Genomic DNA, 19,586 nt, shown 5'->3' with positions numbered 1-19,586 from the left:
ATATAGATAATAGATTGAAATACTCCATCTATGTGATATGTATGATTAGAGGAGTGCAATACACATTTTATTGCTTAAAATGAGGAAAGCTCCCCTCTATCCTTACTGGGGGGGGGCAATTTATTAATATCCCCCCTAATCTGTTTATGTAGTAGTCACAACTAAATGAAGAATGAACTCTAGCCATTGCAGCTGCTGGCTCCAAAGTGTGTCTACAGAAGTCTGCTGACAGCAATCTCTGTTCATAATGGTGTCTGCCAGCTGACCACCCTGAGATCTGGGGAGTGGATCTCCTGACACAGAGCACAAGATCCTGCCTCTTTAAGAGTATTTAAAGCATCAATGGAGACATGTTCTTCCCACTGCCATGGAGCCTCCTATAGAGGTTGTGCTGTAAGTGCCTCCCTTCGCCTGCCACCCCTCCTCCTCCTCCTCTCATAACATCACAAGCTGTGCCTGAGGCTCCGGAGGTGAGGAGGACACCAAACCTCTACAGTGCTCAGCAGCACCTGCATGATTTAGGGGTGCTGCAGAACCCACAGCCCCTGTATGTCTGGGCTCCATCGTTCAGAGGAGGATGATCTGTGATCAGCAGCCCTTCCCTCTGTGACTGTCTCAGCACAGGATCCTGGAGAAAGCATTGTGTGAAGACACTCAGTTCCAACATGCCTGTGAGAAGAGGTCATGTGGCACCACAGAATACATTTCTTGGAACCATCATCAGGAAATTCGAAGGGCAAAGTAAGTATGTAACAATACAGCACTGTGCGTTCTATGGGCTCCAGGGTAGGTCATGCATTGTTTGAATCCATTGAGATACATCATACAAATAGATACAATGTATCCTTACTCCTCTGTTTATGGGCATCTTATAACCTCTGAGGACATTTCTGTTTTAGCTCTATCTGCACACACACTGTACATGGGCAGCTTGTTTATGTCAACATGTTTACATTTTCATTATTGTGAAAGAAAACATTCTTTTCCTATATTTTGGAATTATTTATTGTCCTCTTTTGCCACCCTCTTAAAATATTTGTGCATATGATTGCTTATTCTAAATGCAGTACTGATTTTTTATTTTTAGTTTCTTTTTAAGCCATTATATATATATATATATATATATATATATATATATATATATATATATATACACGTGTGTGTGTGTGTGTGTGTGTGTGTGTTTGTATGTAGACCCCATAGCAGACTTCCAGCTACTGTTCTGCAGGTGGCATTCTAGGTACCTGCTTTATCCTACTACTTTTGTAGAGGAGAAACAAGTAGGATTGCCAGCTCTGTGCTGATGAGTTGGCACCAGGTATTTCGAAGAAGGAATAGAATTTGGCTTTTTATACAGATATAAGAGATCTTGATTTTTTGATAGAGGCAAGGTGTGCTTCTAAGCACCATGTTTTAAATCCTGTTCTCCGTTTTGAAGATGGGTTATGTAATAGTGCATTAGTAAGACGAAAGCTACAGCCTTGGACAGACAGAGTCTAAAAATATAGGTGTCATTCCTTTTTTCCGCTCTTATCTCTATTACTAATCAAGCTTTTGTTATTCTACTTTTAACACAAAGCCATCTGATCATATTATTGCTGGTAATAAGTATAATCGTATAACAAATTATCAGTCGCCATGTGATGGCTATTGAATGCTTTGATGATATTAAATACATAGAGAATAAGTGAGAAGCCTTTGTTGATATAATGAACCGTGTGTGATGTGTTGATATTCCTTGTCATTGCTGGAATATGAACAGTTTTGCATTGCAATCTGCAGGTGATCCAGACAGCAAACAGCAAATATTTCCATCTTTTTTATGCTGTTTATGCAAATGGAATATGCAAGATAAGCGATGGTGCCTATTGCCAAACACGCCAAGTGCATAGAAGCAGCAGCTCATTAGAAAGTCCTTAACAACTAGTTCTAGTGTTATGAAACTTCAATATTCTTTATTAATACTGAAACATTTAAACTAACCCAATTTATCTGTATATATATAATGCACAGGTGGACGTATGGCTGTAGTGTGCAATTCATGGCAAAAGCTGAAGCTAAGCTATAGTATAATGAGATATAAAGTAAAGACACAATTGTTGGAAAGAGTAGTTGTAGAAGGGCTGTGTAACATGACATGATCTTGTATACGGTACAATTTTTAGCTGATTCAGCAAATTAGTAAGAATATTTCCTGATCATAATTGTCATTATTTGAAGAAAAGAAAAAAAAACAAGATTCCGTTTTTCTGCATTTATTTGAATATTTTATTGCTTTAGCTGATTGCTAACTGTGAGATACTCAATACATTTTTATATTCAGTCTTACCTTCTTTAGAGATGAACTGGGAGCTCCGCATGTGACGGATATGGCTGGGCTTTTTTAACCATCTTGTTGATACTGCGCTGCCTATATGCATTTTAATTTAATTAAGTTGTATTCACTAAAAGGGAGTCTGCGGCTAATTCGAATATTTCACTTCACTGTCATCACTATGTATTATGGACTTTACCCAGCATGAAGGTCTTAGCCGGCCGTGTAAAATAATTAAACTCAAGAAATCTGTCATTACCAGCTATTTATTATACAGGGGCCAGAGCAGCTCTTGGTCCAGGAGAAACTCAAAAGGTGGTAGCTCTTGGTAATTCATAGTGAAGCTGGTGATTTGAAATGTTTAATCTACCTGTAGACTGGTGGGTTAGTGACTTAACCTCACCTGGCACCATGATGACCATCTTTCAGTTTGAGAAAACGTTCTTCAATACAACCTATTAAGTCTTAGAAGATTCTGGATTTATGCCCAGAAGCTTTATAGTTGGGCAAGTGGACGGTACAGACATGAGTCAAATGGGGGACAGTGTTGTACCCCTTCTAAGTGCAATGCTATAAAGATAGCTGGAAGGAAAGATGAGTGTTATGTGGCCCTTTATCCACTGGCTATACAATGCTACCATAGGAGTATCTATACCTTGGGATTTATTGATTCTTGGACTGTCTTCTGTGCGGAAATTGTGAGTAAAGCCACAATACCTTTGAGAGTTTGCTACAGGAGCACAGGTGTGGAAGGAAACAATCCGCTAAATTTCCCAATGGATCGTAGAGCTAGGAAGGCTGTCTTTACAGTAAAGACTGTTTATGCTAAGGGAGGGAGCGCCATTGGTTATTAAGCTCATAAAGTTCATTTAAGTTCTACTTAGAGAGGACCGATCAGATATACACAACACCTGTACGTGTTGTTGTCACTTAACACATCTGGCAGACAGGGTACATCCTGGTCCAAACATTCGTTATAATTGGGCGAGTGCAATCGTCCAATAGGTGAAACCTTAACCCTGCTTTGTTTATTACTTCCAATGATGTCAATTTTATTGTAGCGGTGTTCTACATTGTACGTGTGCTTGTTGCTGCTGTCTACATTGGTAGCAATTAGGGTTCTAGATCAGTGGCGGTTATTTATTGATGTATATAGCACCATTATACGCCGCAGTGCTGTACAGGTAAACTACGTCACATAACAATCTAACACTGCTCAAAGGAGCTTACAATCTAAAAAAACATAACATTACTTTTGCGACCAGCTACAGAAACCGAGCTGCACAATTAGCTTTTATTACTGAACATCACGAAGAATATCTATTCAGCCAAGGTTTCAAATCATTTTGTCATAAATTTAACATTTCTGATAGACTTGTTAAGGAGAAACGAACCAGGGATACAAGATAAGTATTCACATGTAAAATCAACTAAGATAAAGCTGTTCTGGTGACACATGATAAGAGTGTGAGGGAAACACTTAGTCATGACTCCTCAGCTGAGAGAATACAGAGATTTTATTTCCGCGTCTGCACTTAGATGGCCATCACTGCAATGCAAGTAAGTAATAATAGTCCGTAAGGAAACTTGAATCAAGATCTATTATTAAGCAATTAAAATTATATTATTTCTTTTTTGGAAGAAAAAAAAGCATTTTAAAGTGACATCACTATAACAATGTATTAAAGTACAGCGTGTACAATCACACATGGAAACACTTCTCAAAAAAAAAGGCTTTCTAATAACTCACGCACTGTAAGAGCTAAGTGCTTTATAATAAAAATATGAACATTTGTGAGTTTTACTAAAATATATACTTTTTGACAGGAATAATTCTATAATAGAATTTTAATAAACTTAAAAATCCTGATCTTATATCAATAGAAAATATGGCTTAAAGGGATAACTAAGCTTTAAAAAATATATATATAAATAGTAGATTTCCTTTGAAGAAACTGCATTTACAAACTTTCATAGTAGTAGAATGTAGGACCATCCCGAAACAGGACCACCAGGCCAGCTTCTGGCGGTGGGACATCCTTGGATATCAAAATAACTATGATTTGTGGTTTTTATTAATTCTCTAAAAATTCTAAAATAATCTTGATTTACTACCCAAGAATAATTATTTAATAATAAATAATTTAAAAGCTAGAACACCCCAAATGATATCATCAATATCATTATTTATGCTGAAGAATACTCTGCCCCCCCCCATACTCAATATGCGTTTTCTCAAATGAAACTCTCCTGGGTTTTTAAACTCTTTGTGAATATATGAGACAGATATTTACATGTTCATCAAGAGAAATGAGCTTTGGTGACCCAACTGGTTTTTAACAAGGTTAAATGGCAATATCAGTAACCTAACAAGCCTTTGGACCTGATAAAGGACATAGCATTAGCATAGTATTAACTTACGCGTGTAACAGTAGTATCCAAACTATCCACATGCATCAATAAATGTTGACACAATATGGATTAAACAATAATTTTGTAACTGAGAATATAAAACATGATATTAATGGTAAAAATGCTCCTATCCAATGAGATTTTACATTTATAAAAATTTTTTTAGAATTTGCTAAACAATTATGTTTCTAGTTGTTTGAGAATCTGGCCCGGCCAGGCTTACTCCTTTTTGCGTTGTTGAAGGCCCATCATGTAATGAGTCTTCAGATTGGAAATTACCCCTTTATTTAAAAATGTTATTTCATGCCATTTATATCTAGATGTTGATTGGATAGGATGCAGAAGGATGCTGAAAACCTACCGTAGATGGGGTAGTTTTGGTTGCTCAAGTGTCAATTGTTTAGTACGGATTTTCTTCTGGATTTATCTTTGTTTTGTGAAATTGTTTACCGGTGGGAAAGCTATAACAATTTAACAACAGCAGGGTTTATGTCAAGGAAGTAATAGACAATGCAAAATGAATGCAGAGAACCTAATTAGTTTGAGAAGACCAAGTTATTTGCAAAGGTATATTTAATAATGTACCCTAGAATTCGGGAGTCACCCTACAGAATGTATATATATATATATATATATATATATATATATATATATATAAAAGAGAAAAATAATAGATGGCATTTAGTGCTTGCCAAGGGTGGTTTAGGTACTAAAATTCCATCTTCTTTCCTCTTTCAGACAAGAAATTCATCATTGCCAATGCCAGAGTTCAGAATTGCGCTATAATTTACTGCAATGATGGCTTCTGTGAAATGACGGGATTTTCAAGGCCGGATGTCATGCAGAAGCCATGCACGTGCGACTTCCTACATGGTCCGGAAACAAAGAGACATGACATTGCTCAGATCGCGCAAGCGCTTCTGGGCTCGGAAGAAAGAAAAGTTGAGCTCACTTATTATCATAAAGACGGTAAGGCCAACGGTGTTACCAGTTTTAATTTGCGTAAATCAGTGACGACTATGTATGGTATATCAGGAACCATGATCTATTTTTCGTCTATTATGGTTTATGTGTTGTATGAGATCTAGGCCAACAATTAGTGATTTTAATACAGGTTTATATATCACACATGAAAAATATGTAATGGATTTAGGATGCTGTTTACTTTGGTTGTACTGTTTGTCAGACATGTTATAGTTATGCTTGTGTATTGAACAGGCGGTCTATGTGCTTTCTATTACATTTACACACATTCCAAGGTTTTTCTTTACATTATTCAGTTGTTGCCTGCGGCAGCCGCAGCAGGTCTGGACTGGCCATCTGGAACATCAGGTAAATGCCCTTTGGGCCAGTGGCTGATAGGGCCACATTCTTACCTATACTGCCATTCCAGTGACTGCAAGAGAATAATAATGCAATGTGAGTCCGGTGAAATCCAACCAGTGGCCACACATACAGCATATGCCGGCTGCTGGTCTTAAAGTGCCAGTGCCACTTACTCATGAGAGGTTAGGAACTTAAAACCACAACTGGACAGCCCTGCTGAAATTCTTATAAACGTTGTATTCTGCAGGTATATAATGCACACTTGGCAAGTTGTATTATTCTATGGGATTTGCAAAAGGATCTCCACCAACAGAACTTGTTGAATTGCGTGTCATTGTCTTATGTATTATCTTAAATTCTTATCTAACGCAAGGTGATGACTGAGTGTGAGGTGACAAAATAGTTACCCTTTCCATGGTTATTTGCTGAATATTGTCATTATCAGTGACAAAGAGGATGACACTTGGCTGATATAGATTGAATGTTGCGTGTTACGGGGAAAATCAGCCAAATGTGACATAGACATGTCCTCTTTTTATTACTGCCATGCATAACTTCAATTTGCACTTAGCGTCAATCGATTCAGAGAAAATTCTTTTAAAAAAACCCCAGCATTCTGAAATACTCTGGTTATTCATATAAATTCACACTTATTTCAGAATGACAAATTCAATTATATTAAAATAAGATTATTCCAGCATGTGCAAGGTTTCACAAGCTGTAGACATTTTATTTTATTATTTTGGTATCAAATTATTGAAAATAATCACCTCTGATTTGTGTACGTACAAGATGGCTGTTTTTAAAAATGCGCTCTTAATGTGCATGTCTTAAGCTGAACTGGTAGCCTCGAGCAATCTTTCTGCAAGAGTTCTCACTGGTATTCTAACTTTGCTGACTAATCACTTAACAGCATTTGACACAATGGACTATGTTTTCCCCCATTTCATAATGCTGTGTCTACATAAAGTATTTCATTTTTCTCATTTTTAAACTCAAAAAATACACTGATTTTTCTACAGCGTCAAATGTTTGACAACATGTTAGAAAAATAAATGCATGATATATTTCCCAATTTTTTTTTAACAATTTGATGATGGTTGATGATAGCTTTTAAACATTTGATGCATGTCTAACTGTACAGAACTCAGACGGGGGTCTAATACCCATGTACCATGTATCCTTAAAGCTGACCTGTCAGGGATAATGATAGTCATACTCTAAAAAATGTATATTTGGATATTACAGTATATTAGCTACATTACTAGTAAATTATAACGTGAATACTAATTTTAGGTGTAATGTTTATTTTTTTCCAACTGAAAGAATACTTATATACAAGCAAGCTGATTGGTGAATACAAAGATAGAACATAGAATCTGACAGCAGATATGAACCATTAGGCCCATCTAGTCTGTCTATGTTCCTAAAGTAAAGACACAACCTCAATCAGTCCTTGGTCTCATCTTAGATTGAGGACATCCATATTCATATCCAATGCATGTCTACATTCCCTCCCTGTAATAGCGTCTACTGCTTATGCTGGAAGGTATTTCCACTTATTTCATTTATATATTGGAAAGGACAAATCATTAAATGGATACTAAAGTTATTTAAAAACCTTATTCACACAAACAAATCAAGTTTTAATATAAAAAAATAACACAGAGCATGGACAAATGACAAAACACAAAACTTTCTGAATTATGTTCAAGTTTGGCCCGTCATATGTTCAACTAGGTAATAAAGGCTGCGGTTCGCGGACACAATGGACAAGATGATAATTCATACGTATCAAAAATCTCTTTGTATAAACTGTTTTACTTAAGGGTACCGAGCGACCCTGAGTGAGAGTATGAAGAATTTTCACCTTGACTGCCTTTTCGACTGTAGCTCTAGAAAAAGTGGCATACAAATTTACTTCAATTTTGCTTCTGCTCACTGCAAAACTTTAAACGTATTGGAAATTGTCCTTGTGAAATACTGCGTTACTCACTTAGTTACCCAAGTCTATCATATTATAGAGATGTTATGGTTATATGTTATCAGCTGTGGTTTGTCATTGAACAATTGTTTAAAATATGAATATTATTGTTTGGCACCTATTTTAATTTATGAGTGAATCTCCTTGTACCTTGTGCCTTCTGAGGAAACTGTGTAGAATGATTAACCCATGTGTCTTAAGGTCACCTTCCTTCTCAAGCTCTCAGCAAAGGGGTGGAATAAGTTAAGAACAATTATTATTGTGTGATATGAGCCAAAAATGCACTAGAAATCAGCTTATATTTTATACATTGCAAGCTGCATCATCAGGGAGATCACCACTGTCCGCTTGTACACAAGGATCCGTTCTCAGACAGTTGTACAGTGCTCTAGTAATGAGACACATGGTTTTTACCCCCTTCATCAACACGTTATTTGATAGTGTTGTCATATTGATAAACTACCTTTGATTTTGGACGGTGGTTCAGACGGGTTGTTAGAAATGATTGATCAATACTAGTAATCTGAATATGAAAGTCACGGCTGAGTCTCATGATAGATTTCTGGAACTTAATAAAGCACCTGGATTTCCAGTTCATTATACTGTAAACCAATTTCCAGGAACACTGTGTTGCATGCACTAGTTGTCATCCCAGACACACCATACGTTGTGTACCACTGAGCCAATTTTATAGAATATTGAAGAATTGTTCAGAAGTGTGATGTTTGAGCAACAAGCAGTAGATCTAATTAGGAGGTTTTTGGCAAGAGATTATCGACGAGATTGTATTTCAGGATTTTATAATAAAGCTTAATCTGTCGAATTACTATCGCAAACGTTCAGATGATGCTATGAAGGTTACTCTCGATGAATCCAGAAAAACTGAGTGTCAGTTTTGTTACTTATTTTATTTTATTTAAGGAATTCAAGGAATTTCTTGGTATGAGCATTATGTCGCAATTGTATTTTATTCGGCTAGACAATGGGCTGCCTCTTAGATATAAATTTGGGACTACAAATACTTTTTTAGTTATTTTTGCATAAGGATCCTTAAAAAAATATTGCCTGCATTTATACTCTGTGGCCGACAAAATGTGTTCATGATGTTTCGCTATCCAATATGTGAGTGTTTAAGAACAGATGGATAATTATTTACCAAGTTATCACATGTGGCATAGAAAACATATCAGTGAGTGGTATGCCGATTTCTCTCATCTAAAATGATTTATTAAACATATTTAATTTACATGAATGTGCAGTTTATTTATACCCACTTACACTGCGAGCCAGCAGTCATGCTTTCAGACACCTGTACATCTCTTCCAATATTTTTCTTTAAATTTCATCTGAGCTGAGAACACAGAGATCTTCTCTGATAGATGCAACATCCGACATCATGTTCTTCACTGATCTGTAAAACTACTAGTATTTTCAAGTGAGGCAAACACCACTGTTTGTATAATTAAAGAATGAGTAATTAATCAACGTCAGTAACAGGTCAGCGCATATACTGCATTCATTCTTGATCTTTGCAACTTCTCGTGGTCATGTAATAAGAGAAGATGTATACTACAAAGACACATGTATTGATAACAACTTAATTCAGGATGTAGTTCTACTGTGGCAAATTATATGTACTTCTTATTTTTTTTATATCAGTTGCTTTCATTTGTAGATCCTTCTCCATCACACTGTTTAGTAATTTCCTAGCTCTTTCGAGCTACTGAATATTTGTTGAACGAGGTATGCTATTAAAATAAGCCCGGATGAGTAATGTGATTGGAATAGTATGATCTAAAGAATTTTATTTATTATTTTATTTTAGTTACCATTTGATGACTTAATGGGATGTGCTGAGGAAAACCATCTTGGAATTTGTGAAGTCATAGCTGCAAATTACTGTATTTGCTCGATTATAAGACGACCCTGATTATAAGACGACCCCCCAAAATCTAAATATTAATTTAGGAAAAAACAAAAAGCCTGAATATAAGACGACCCTATAGGAAAAAAAGTTTTACCAGTAAATATTAATTCATGTAAACAATATTTTCATATTTAATAAAAGCTATGATTGAGAAAAATATATATTTTTTTATTTCCTTTTATTTGCCAACCTGCCCACCCAGTTATGCACATCTGCCCCCAGGGTTGCCACTCTGCCCCCAGAAATGCCTTATACCCCCTATTTGCCACTCTGCCCCATGATGTGCCTTTTAACGCTCTATATGCCACTCTGCCTCCAGAAATGTCTTATACCCTCCTATATGCCACTCTGCCCCATGATATGCCTTTTAATCCCCTATATGCCAGAGCGGCATATAGGGGGTTAAAAGGCATATCATGGGGCAGAGTGGCATATAGGGGGTTAAAAGGCATTTCTGGAGGTATATATATATATATATATATAACTGCTAACAGCAATCGCACTCCTATCAAGCCAAGGCAGCCAGTACATTCTGGAACCTAGGGATGATAGGAGTGAGTACAGCCTCCCTATGCCATGCTACCACCACTACCCCCCTTACACATCCATACTAACACACACTCATTCACAAACATTTAAATACTCATTCATTCCATTAATCACACATACTTCACACATTAATCACAAAAACCCTCCCCCACCCCCTTACCTGAACTGCATATCTCTCACTCGAAGACTTCTGCAGGGCCCCGGCTGTGCGAGCAACTTCTCTGACCCCGCCCCCAGAGGAAGGAGGGGGGAGGCAGAGTTATGTGACACTCTTCTAGCTTCCTGTTCTCCTGCTGCTCGCGACCAAAGCACCGGTAAGCAGCTTGGCCCCAGCGGACATTTTGAGGTCTGATTATAAGACGACCTCGATTATAAGACGAGGGGTATTTTTCAGAGCATTTGCTCTGAAAAAAACCTTGTCTTATAATCGAGCAAATACGGTAAATACTTTTCTTTTAATAGATGGGAAATGTGATGCCCCCTACCTAGGGAAAGACAAAACAAATGGTCAAATAAAATTAATGGGAAAAAGCCCTTTTTTGGTTGAACTGTCTTCCAATTGTGTTTTAGGCTACTATATCACTAGACCAATTAGCTGGGCTTCTCCCCAGGGCTGAAGTAGGCCAGTCCTCCCTTGTTGTCAATAGCATGACACTCTTGTTAACACGTGAGACACGTTGTCTGAGTGTTATCTTTGACAGTACCATCTGTTTCATTCAGTCTTTCACTGGGAGATTTCTTAAACACATTCCTTGTGGACACATTTCTAAAAAGAACATTCTTCTCAGACACACCTGACACTTCACTACGCACATCTCCCGACTGATGGGCCCATTCACCAAATTCAAAACTGATTCAATGATTCTCTACATTCTCCCTGTTGTTCAAACTCTACAAAAGAATATACATTTGTATTCCTTTTTTCCCACTTTAATAATGTGGACAAATGTTTGTGAATTTAGCTCATTTCATTTTATCAAGCACTCTCAAAACAAAATAATAAAACCCTATGACCAAATGACTGTTTTGATTATTCTATTGATTTTAGCTATAAAAACCAGGAGTCTTGCCAAGAAGTTAGTGGAATTCACATTGTTTCTCTTCTGTTATACAGTTACAATGTTTAATAAGGCGCCACGTATCTTAAGAGCACCAAAAAATGATATATAGGCATTTATTGCATATTGTATATCTTTAATAATGGAAGCAGCCACACTCTCTAAATTTACTTTTCCATAGCAGGAAGATTTTTCTTCCGTTAAGAGCCATAAGCCATCATGGTAGGAGTGATCACGTTCCCCCATGGATGTTGCGTGCTGATGATGTGGGTTGCACTTGCGTAGACAAATGTGATGCCTGCCACAGCTTCTCTGTTCTACCAATTAACTATTTTCAGATTGGCAGCAAATATTTGATTGCATTTCAAAATTGAAAACCCTAATATTTACATGTGGACTATGGCTAATACAGAGTAATAGTGTGTCAAGTGCGTGTTTTAAATCTGCTGCCCTTGCTATATTGCCAAGGCTATGCATCAGTTTGGTGCTACGGGAACGTACGGGTGGCTGGCAATTACTCATATGACCGACAGCTACTGAGTTTGAAAAGTGGATGTGATTCCCATTTTCATGTCCCTAGCTGCCTTTGCCCTGATTTATAAAATATGAAGATGTGAACGGCGGTAGAACCAGAAGCTGCCCGACTGCACTAAGCTCCTCTGTACTCGATGCCCTGTTTATCCTGCTCTAAGGCGCAGAGATAAAAGAAACAATAAAACCTACTCAGCTAATGAGCTATTGGGATTTAATCAATTTTGGGGAACGTTATCTCCATTTGTAGATATGTGGTCCTGGCAAGAGGCACTCACATAAAGCGTCCCAGACAGGCAGACTTCTCAGGCCAACATACTCTGGAAAAGGTGACGACGGGGTCACAAAACACAAGTCTGGCCGCTTTGCCATCCCTGCAACCTCCCCCCTTTACTGTTACACAACCTAAAAATAGAATTGAGCGGATAAATCTGAAAGTTAAAGGGATGTTAGGACAGAGAAAGTAAAAGGGGTGAGGGAAGGCATAGGGACAGAAAAATAACCAAAACTGGTAGGGAGAACTAGGTAACTTGTGCAAAATGAGTCAACTGAACTATAAAGTAAAATATTGATACATTATTGCAAATATGCAAAGGAAAAACAACAATACAATTTGCATCAGTTCTACCATGCCCAGACTGGCCACCTGGCACACCAGGAAAATGGCAGCGCTGATTCACCATCGCCAATCCGGTCCTAATTTTTACTATTGATATAATATTAATATTGATACTGTTGAGAGGTACTCCTTTTAATTTAGCTCCAGGCCTTGTTTGTTCAAGATTTCCAGGGGGGGGTCTAATGAAATCCTCAGTGAGGATGCACGTTTGGCACTCGCAGTCAATTTCAATGGGAGCACTTTACTGAGAGCCTGTAGGTGTGAATGTGTGTATGTGTGTGCATGTGGTTGTCCTGTTTTGTTTTTTTTTTAAATTAATTTAGTAAAAAATGGACTATTTAGGGCAGTAGACTGTCGCTTTAATAAAATAGATTGTTGTGTGTGGTTATGAACTGCATGTAATTAGGTACAGATTAACTGTACTAACAACGAAAACCCACTTTATATGTAAAACAAAACAATAATTCAGTGCATACCGAGTAAATACTATTCAAAAAACACCTAATTAAGGCATAAATATTGGGGATTCCAACACATTATATGGCCATTTACTGTATGGCTTACCCTTGCCATACATCAAAGTATCCCAAGTTTGGGGTGTCCTATCTTTATTTTTTTCATGGCTATATTACTTACCAAGGAGCTGAATCAATGGGTTTGCTTTGCTTTTTTAACCCAAAAGACAAAAAGCCTTCTCTGGACACGTTAATGAGGCAACCTGCGTGGCCAGAGGAGCTGCTCAACCCTAAGGCTTGGTCCAAACCTGCAAATATGCACAACATTAAAAAAAAAAGATGAATTGTAGTAGCCACCCACTTTAATATGTATTTTTCATAATTCTGTCATTTAGTAACATTCATAGACTTGTTCCAGAAAACATAAGCCTTATTTTTCACCATATTTACATCCCATTAAATTACCCCATTACAGTAAGACTGTGGTTTATCACAAAGTAATGCCCAGTCACCCACAAAATTTGGAATTCATATGAAATAGAATTGTAATGATTTGGAATTACCTAGGTAAGTGTCTTTAATGCTACAAGCCAAGACTGCTAATAATTTCCCTATTTTAGCTCAATGACCCCTGGCATACTGCACAATTTGCTTCTCTTCTAGATGTGGTTGAATGCCAGAAGGAAAATTCGCTACCTGTTTTTACCTCTTCGTGCAGAATAACTGGAGCATGCAAGCTCGTGAAAATTTAAATAAAGCCCCTCTAATAACTGTATATGCCTAGAAAATGATATATGGAAAATTCTACTCGCAGCTATGATAATGGACACTTGCCAAAGTGCTTGTATATAACAGTAAAAGAATTTGATTACTCTGCTTTCTATATTCATGTGAGGCTTCTGTATGCGTTTCAATGTGAATGATTTAAAGGGACATAATAATAAACCCAACAGCCTTTTACAAACAGAGCATTAAGGTGGTCCCTTATGGCATTTCTGCCTATAAATTTTGTTTCATGATACAGAGATACATAGACTTTACCTAAGATGAGAGATCTGCATTTTGCATTGACCAAGGAATGTGTGATTAACATATTCAACAATAATCCGGATGTAAAGAATACAAAAAACTCAATTTCCAATTGGTTCACTTGAAACACCCCCAAACATGATATGATTGATATTGTGGGTCAGGCATGGACTTCTTTAAAGGTGGCATCACTGATGAGCTTTCCGACACCGTATCACTCAATGCCTTCTTTATTATTTAAAGTGAATGGCAGCTTTGCAGCCCTACTGCTTTGGTATATCAGTAAACATATGCATTTTTTAATAGAAAATCCAATGTACCTGTGTCCTTCTTCATAGTAGTGAGATAAACATATATATATATATATATATATATATATATATATATATATGTATATGTTATATATATTATATATGTACTTGTAATTCCACATACAGACACTAGGGTTTAGCATTACACTAGGATTTAAAAATGAATTTGGAAATGTATATTTCTAAGCTTATTTTACAAGCTTCTTTCTTGTTTCTTTCTTTCTTTCTTTCTGGGGACATTTGGAACACCTTATTGCTAGGATACTTGGATGGACTTTCCTGCTAAAACATGAATAATGACTTCAATTATAAAATAAGTAGTTGATAAAAAAAATGGATTGCTTTTTTAGAATAATCTGAAGCATTTCGAGGGGGGACAACAAATCTGAAAAGTCTCCAAGACATTATTTGTGTGGTAACACAATAATCATTTAGAAATACAGCAAGATAGTCATAGCACAGGAAAGCTACATGGATAATATTCCCCAGATGCACGGGGGAGGTTATGGGTTTCCTGGAGCACATGGCAGGTGTTCGGATTGAAATGCAGGTAGTTAGTTGAATGGAGTTGCTATGCTAGGATACAAATGACCTGCTCTACATAAAACACACACACACTCCTACATATATTTGAAATAAATAAAGAACTAGGTGCTCAAAATGTTGGGAAAAAAATGATCGAAATTTAAAATGTTGCAAAATTATAGATAAAAATTCACAAAATAAAAAGTAGAAGATTTTATCAGATATTTGACTGTTGTGTTTCAGTATCGGCAGAGCAGTGGTTTCCTTATGCATTTTTTTAGTCTTTGTGTAATTTCAATTAGTGATATTTTACTGGTGGAGTTGAAAATGGTTAAATGGTTGGAAACTTTACCCAGTAATTGTTTATATCATTAAAATAAATTTGTATGGTCTGCTGGAGCCACATATCACTGCAAGTTGTGTTTATTTGGTCGTGGAGACCCTTTTTTCAGATTGCCGTGAAAATATTTTAATATTGTAGAAACTGACATGATGGATTGAACTATGAAATGAAACAGACATCTGTGCGTTGTTAAAGGGAACTTTATTGTTGTCTCCAATCTCCGAAGCTCACAGAAGATATGAGATTTCACTCAATTTGACCATATCAAATAATGCAAATATCTCTTCAGATGATGAAGTAGAGAATCATTTTGCTGAGCAGGAGGTGCAATATGGTTTGTTTAGTGAATAACTTTCAAAAAGAATATTATGCTCTATCAGTCAAAATGTTCCACTTGAGCATAACCTCTATTCAGTCAAAGAAGTAGTGCAAGGTTTTAAAGGACACAAATAGGAACACAGTCCATCTTCAAAATGAAATGGGGGTAAATTTGCTTATAAAAATATTCCCTTATCAAAAAGGAGCAAAAAAGTAGTTATTATCACCCAATGGGTGTTACTCATTTATAGACCTCAGAAGGAGGAACCTTCGGAAACCCCTTTGAGATCTGAACCTGCTACCCTCTAGCTCTACAGTCTGGGGGATTTAACCAGTTGAGCTATCCCACCGGCACAAGTACTAAAGTAGAATAGAAGTTCGTTTTATCGAGCAAATGAAGTAAGATCTGCAATGAAGTCAATGGCTCGGCTCCCTCTGCACTGGCCATAGGAACGATGTAATGCATCCTCATGGTGGTGTCCTGTGCGATCGCACAGACCTTAAGCTGGCCCTGCAGGCATCTATTAAAATTTCTCATTAGCTACTGGGAGACAAATTATTTTTTCTTTTGCATATGGCTTACTGCTGGCCCTGAATCAGCGTGTAATCCCTGTTTCTTGATAAACAAAAGCAGTGCCAATGTAGTGCCATAGTAAATTAATCTAATCATCACCTTGCAGAGCTTTGTAAGAAACACCATTTACATTACCCAGATGCTAACTTGTAATTAGTGAGTTTAGTGACACAAAATTATCCTGGCACTTGAACTGAAGAGCAAGCAGCACTTTCCCTGCCACAGAAAGCATGTCAGCACCGAGACACGCAATAACTGGAAGAGATAAGCCGTTTCTGGGGGATGACAATCCCACATTTTGTATTGCTAATTAGATTCTAGTCAAGTACTGAAACTAACTTCGGCTTCCAAACTGTTGTCGAGTATTATGTACATTAGGAATGGTTTATGAGTGTAAATCTGGCCATGTTGGAAACGTTAAACCTTTTGCAATTAGAGTAGTGTTCGGAACATGTCCCTGTCCTGTCTATACTACAATACTGTTTTTGAGGGCATTGGGGATCAAGGTCAGATTAGGGAGATCTTTTTATCTCCCCAGACTGGCCCAGAGAGCTGTAAAGTCGATTGAAGTCTGTGCAGCTCCAACATGGCCACCTTGTTAGACACTGAACCTGCACACCAGGAAGTAGCTTTAATGTCCGCCATCACTGAATGAGCCCTCACCGCAGAAGCTCTTCAGCCCTGAGTCACCTAGCAAGGAGTGGGGACCCTGAGATAAGTGTATAGGAACTTAGATGATCCCAATAGTGAGGAGGCTCAGGTGTAGGGAAGTTCAGTACAGATCCGGAAATGTGTATAGGTCATCTGGAATCACACATGGAGCATACAGAATGCCATGGGTTATTGGGGACACAGAACAGCAGGACAACAGGGTACCTGTGCTAAGCAGTATATTAAATCCGACACCCAGCATGCCCTTCCTCCAGCCGCGCGTCACCGGGGAGCCTCCTGATCCGCATCACCAGCGAGTCTGCCAGCATTTCCAGCTGGCGGGGCGGTGTCGACAGCTTTGAACGTACAGCCAGCCGGATCTGAGTGAGTACATGTCGCTTGGGACCTCCACTTCTGCTGGCAACGGGTCCCGACTATGTGACCGTAGCTGTTTTAGGAAGGTGAGATGAGTAGATGCACAAACATTCTGTTATGGACTAGTTTCACATTAGTTATTCCTTCTGTTACAGGGGTTACTATGTTAAAAAAATGTTTCTTCTAAGCTTATCCTTGGCTGACCCCTATTTCTGTATTTGGTTTCAGCTTTTACAAACGTAATATTATCAAACAGACCCTGTCACTCCGTCATTTCTAAGGCTAACATAATGTCTATATTGATTCAAATTTTTACTTTCACTATACATATATTTTTTTTCAAATTATACACCATTTAAAAACCTGTAGCCTTATTATCAGACTGACTCTAGAAATTATGAATTTGAAGGAGGATCATTAATAAAATTCCCAATCCAGCCATAACTTTAAACACGTTTAATGGTTAACTGTTTAAAAAACAATGGTTCCTTTGGCAAACTTTCACATCCCTCTGTGAACCCCATGGGTAGGAAATAAAACCCTTTATTGAAAAGGGAATTCGCGGTAACGTGGTATTGAATTGAAAATACGACACTTGTGATGAAACAGATACTTAATTTCAAATTAGTTCCAAATAGTATCAATCACCCAGATTAAAAACCATGCACTTTGTTGAAATATCATATTGCATCCACAAATTGCAGTTTCTTTTTACAGTTCTCTAGAGGTGAAACACTGAGCTGAAAAGCCATTGAAAATGCAGTAGTAGAGTTAGAATCTGCACTGTTCAAGAATCTCAATAAATATATTTGTTTATTTAAATAAATATTAAATTCAATATATTATAAGTCAATTTGTATTTAGTTTTTTTTAATAGAGCTAATAAAAATGGACGTACAGAAAGCAATAGAAGTTTTTACTAGTATGAAATCTGCCTTACTAGGAATTTCCTGGCGTTTTGCGATATATTGTATAGTTTAACGTGTAGTAGATTTATGTAGCTGTGCTACCCTGGCAATAGTAGGGGGAGCACAATAACAAGTTCTGTTCTAGAATACTATGCTATGATTGAATGGTATTTCTTGTTTCACTTGCTCATAAACAGGCATTAAAGGACAAAAACTTTTATTCAGCTAAAAGAAACACATTCTGTTTAGTTTGCCGGCAACTGCTGCCCTCCTGCAACAACACGGCTAGGTCTTCTGCACATGCGCTAGCAACTGTATAAGAACATGCATGGGCATAGGAGTAGAAGTTGTGGTCGCCTAAATTAATAATTTAATTGGTATTATGGAATCATGTTACTTAAAGTAATGGGCAGATGTGTTTGTCAGGAGATCCGGAAATTGAAAAGGTAAAGGCAGGGCCGGCCCAAGACTTAATGCCACCTGGGGCGAAGTTTAAAATGACGCCCCCCCCCCTGCTGACGCCAGGGGGGGCGGCATTTTAAACTTCGCCGACGCCATTATCTAAACCCCCCCCGGTACTTACCTTTAAACAGTCCTCCGGCGAGTCTCCCTGCTCTGCCACGGTACCGGCTTGCAATGCTGAGCGCCGGAAATTGACGTCACTTCCGGCGCTCAGCATTACAAGCCGGCACCGAGACCGAGTGAAAACCACTCGGCGCCCCTCTCTGTCCTCTGCTTCAAAAAAAAAAAAAAAGGGGTGGCATTTACCCTGGGTAAAGGAATATCTTTGCATCTATGTTGTCCTGAACTTTAAAGAAGAAAATACATTACTGGCGCAAAATTTGAACAATTGTCTCTTTGCCTAGGAACCAATGGAATGGTCCTTGATTACATCAAAATAACTTTTTATACATAAATATTTCAGCTGGCCAAAGGAGGGTACTTCTTGCCACTGGCGTTACCATAGGTTTGAAGGCGACCTCTTTTCGGGGTGAGGCTGTGCAGTTGCTGATTTGATGGCAGGAAGGAGAATGGATTAGCCAAAGCCTTGTTGAAGGACTGGAGACCAAGGAACCCACCAAAGAACAATATAATTCAAAACTGGTTTCCCTAATATGCTGTAGTCCATTCATTTCCCCCATTGCGCTCGAATGACTGTATCTACCATCAGTTCTAATTCAGACTATCCTGTGGCTTTCTGAGAATCTTAGTTATGAATTAACCATCCTGTTTTATGAATGGGGCACAATTTAATGTAGGACAGATGCTCCCCAAGGGCTTGATTTTCTTCCTTTGTTTAATTTTGCTGCAGGCTTAATTTGCCACTAGTGTCGGGTGAGTGGTTAGAGTGAAAATGTGTGGTCTCTCGACAGCCTA

General features: G+C 37.7%; 1 protein-coding gene across 1 annotated transcript in view; it reads left to right on the top strand.

Moving 5' to 3' along the window:
* Positions 1 to 665: 665 nt before the first annotated feature.
* Positions 666 to 19,586, top strand: part of LOC149285911 (voltage-gated inwardly rectifying potassium channel KCNH7-like) — a 123,910-nt gene continuing 104,989 nt past the window's right edge. The window contains exons 1-2 of the mRNA XM_089494636.1: positions 666 to 741; positions 5,465 to 5,695. Of these exons, the coding sequence (XP_089350762.1) occupies positions 666 to 741; positions 5,465 to 5,695 (307 nt within the window). The remainder of the gene's footprint in view (positions 742 to 5,464; positions 5,696 to 19,586) is intronic.

This window comes from Sceloporus occidentalis, unplaced genomic scaffold (assembly GCF_023333645.1).
Source record: "Sceloporus occidentalis isolate IW3139 unplaced genomic scaffold, rSceOcc1.0.p SCAF_74, whole genome shotgun sequence".
Taxonomy (NCBI): Eukaryota; Metazoa; Chordata; class Lepidosauria; order Squamata; family Phrynosomatidae; genus Sceloporus; species Sceloporus occidentalis.
The sequence above is the reverse complement of the archived record's forward strand: the minus strand, read 5'-3'. Positions and strand labels throughout refer to the sequence as shown.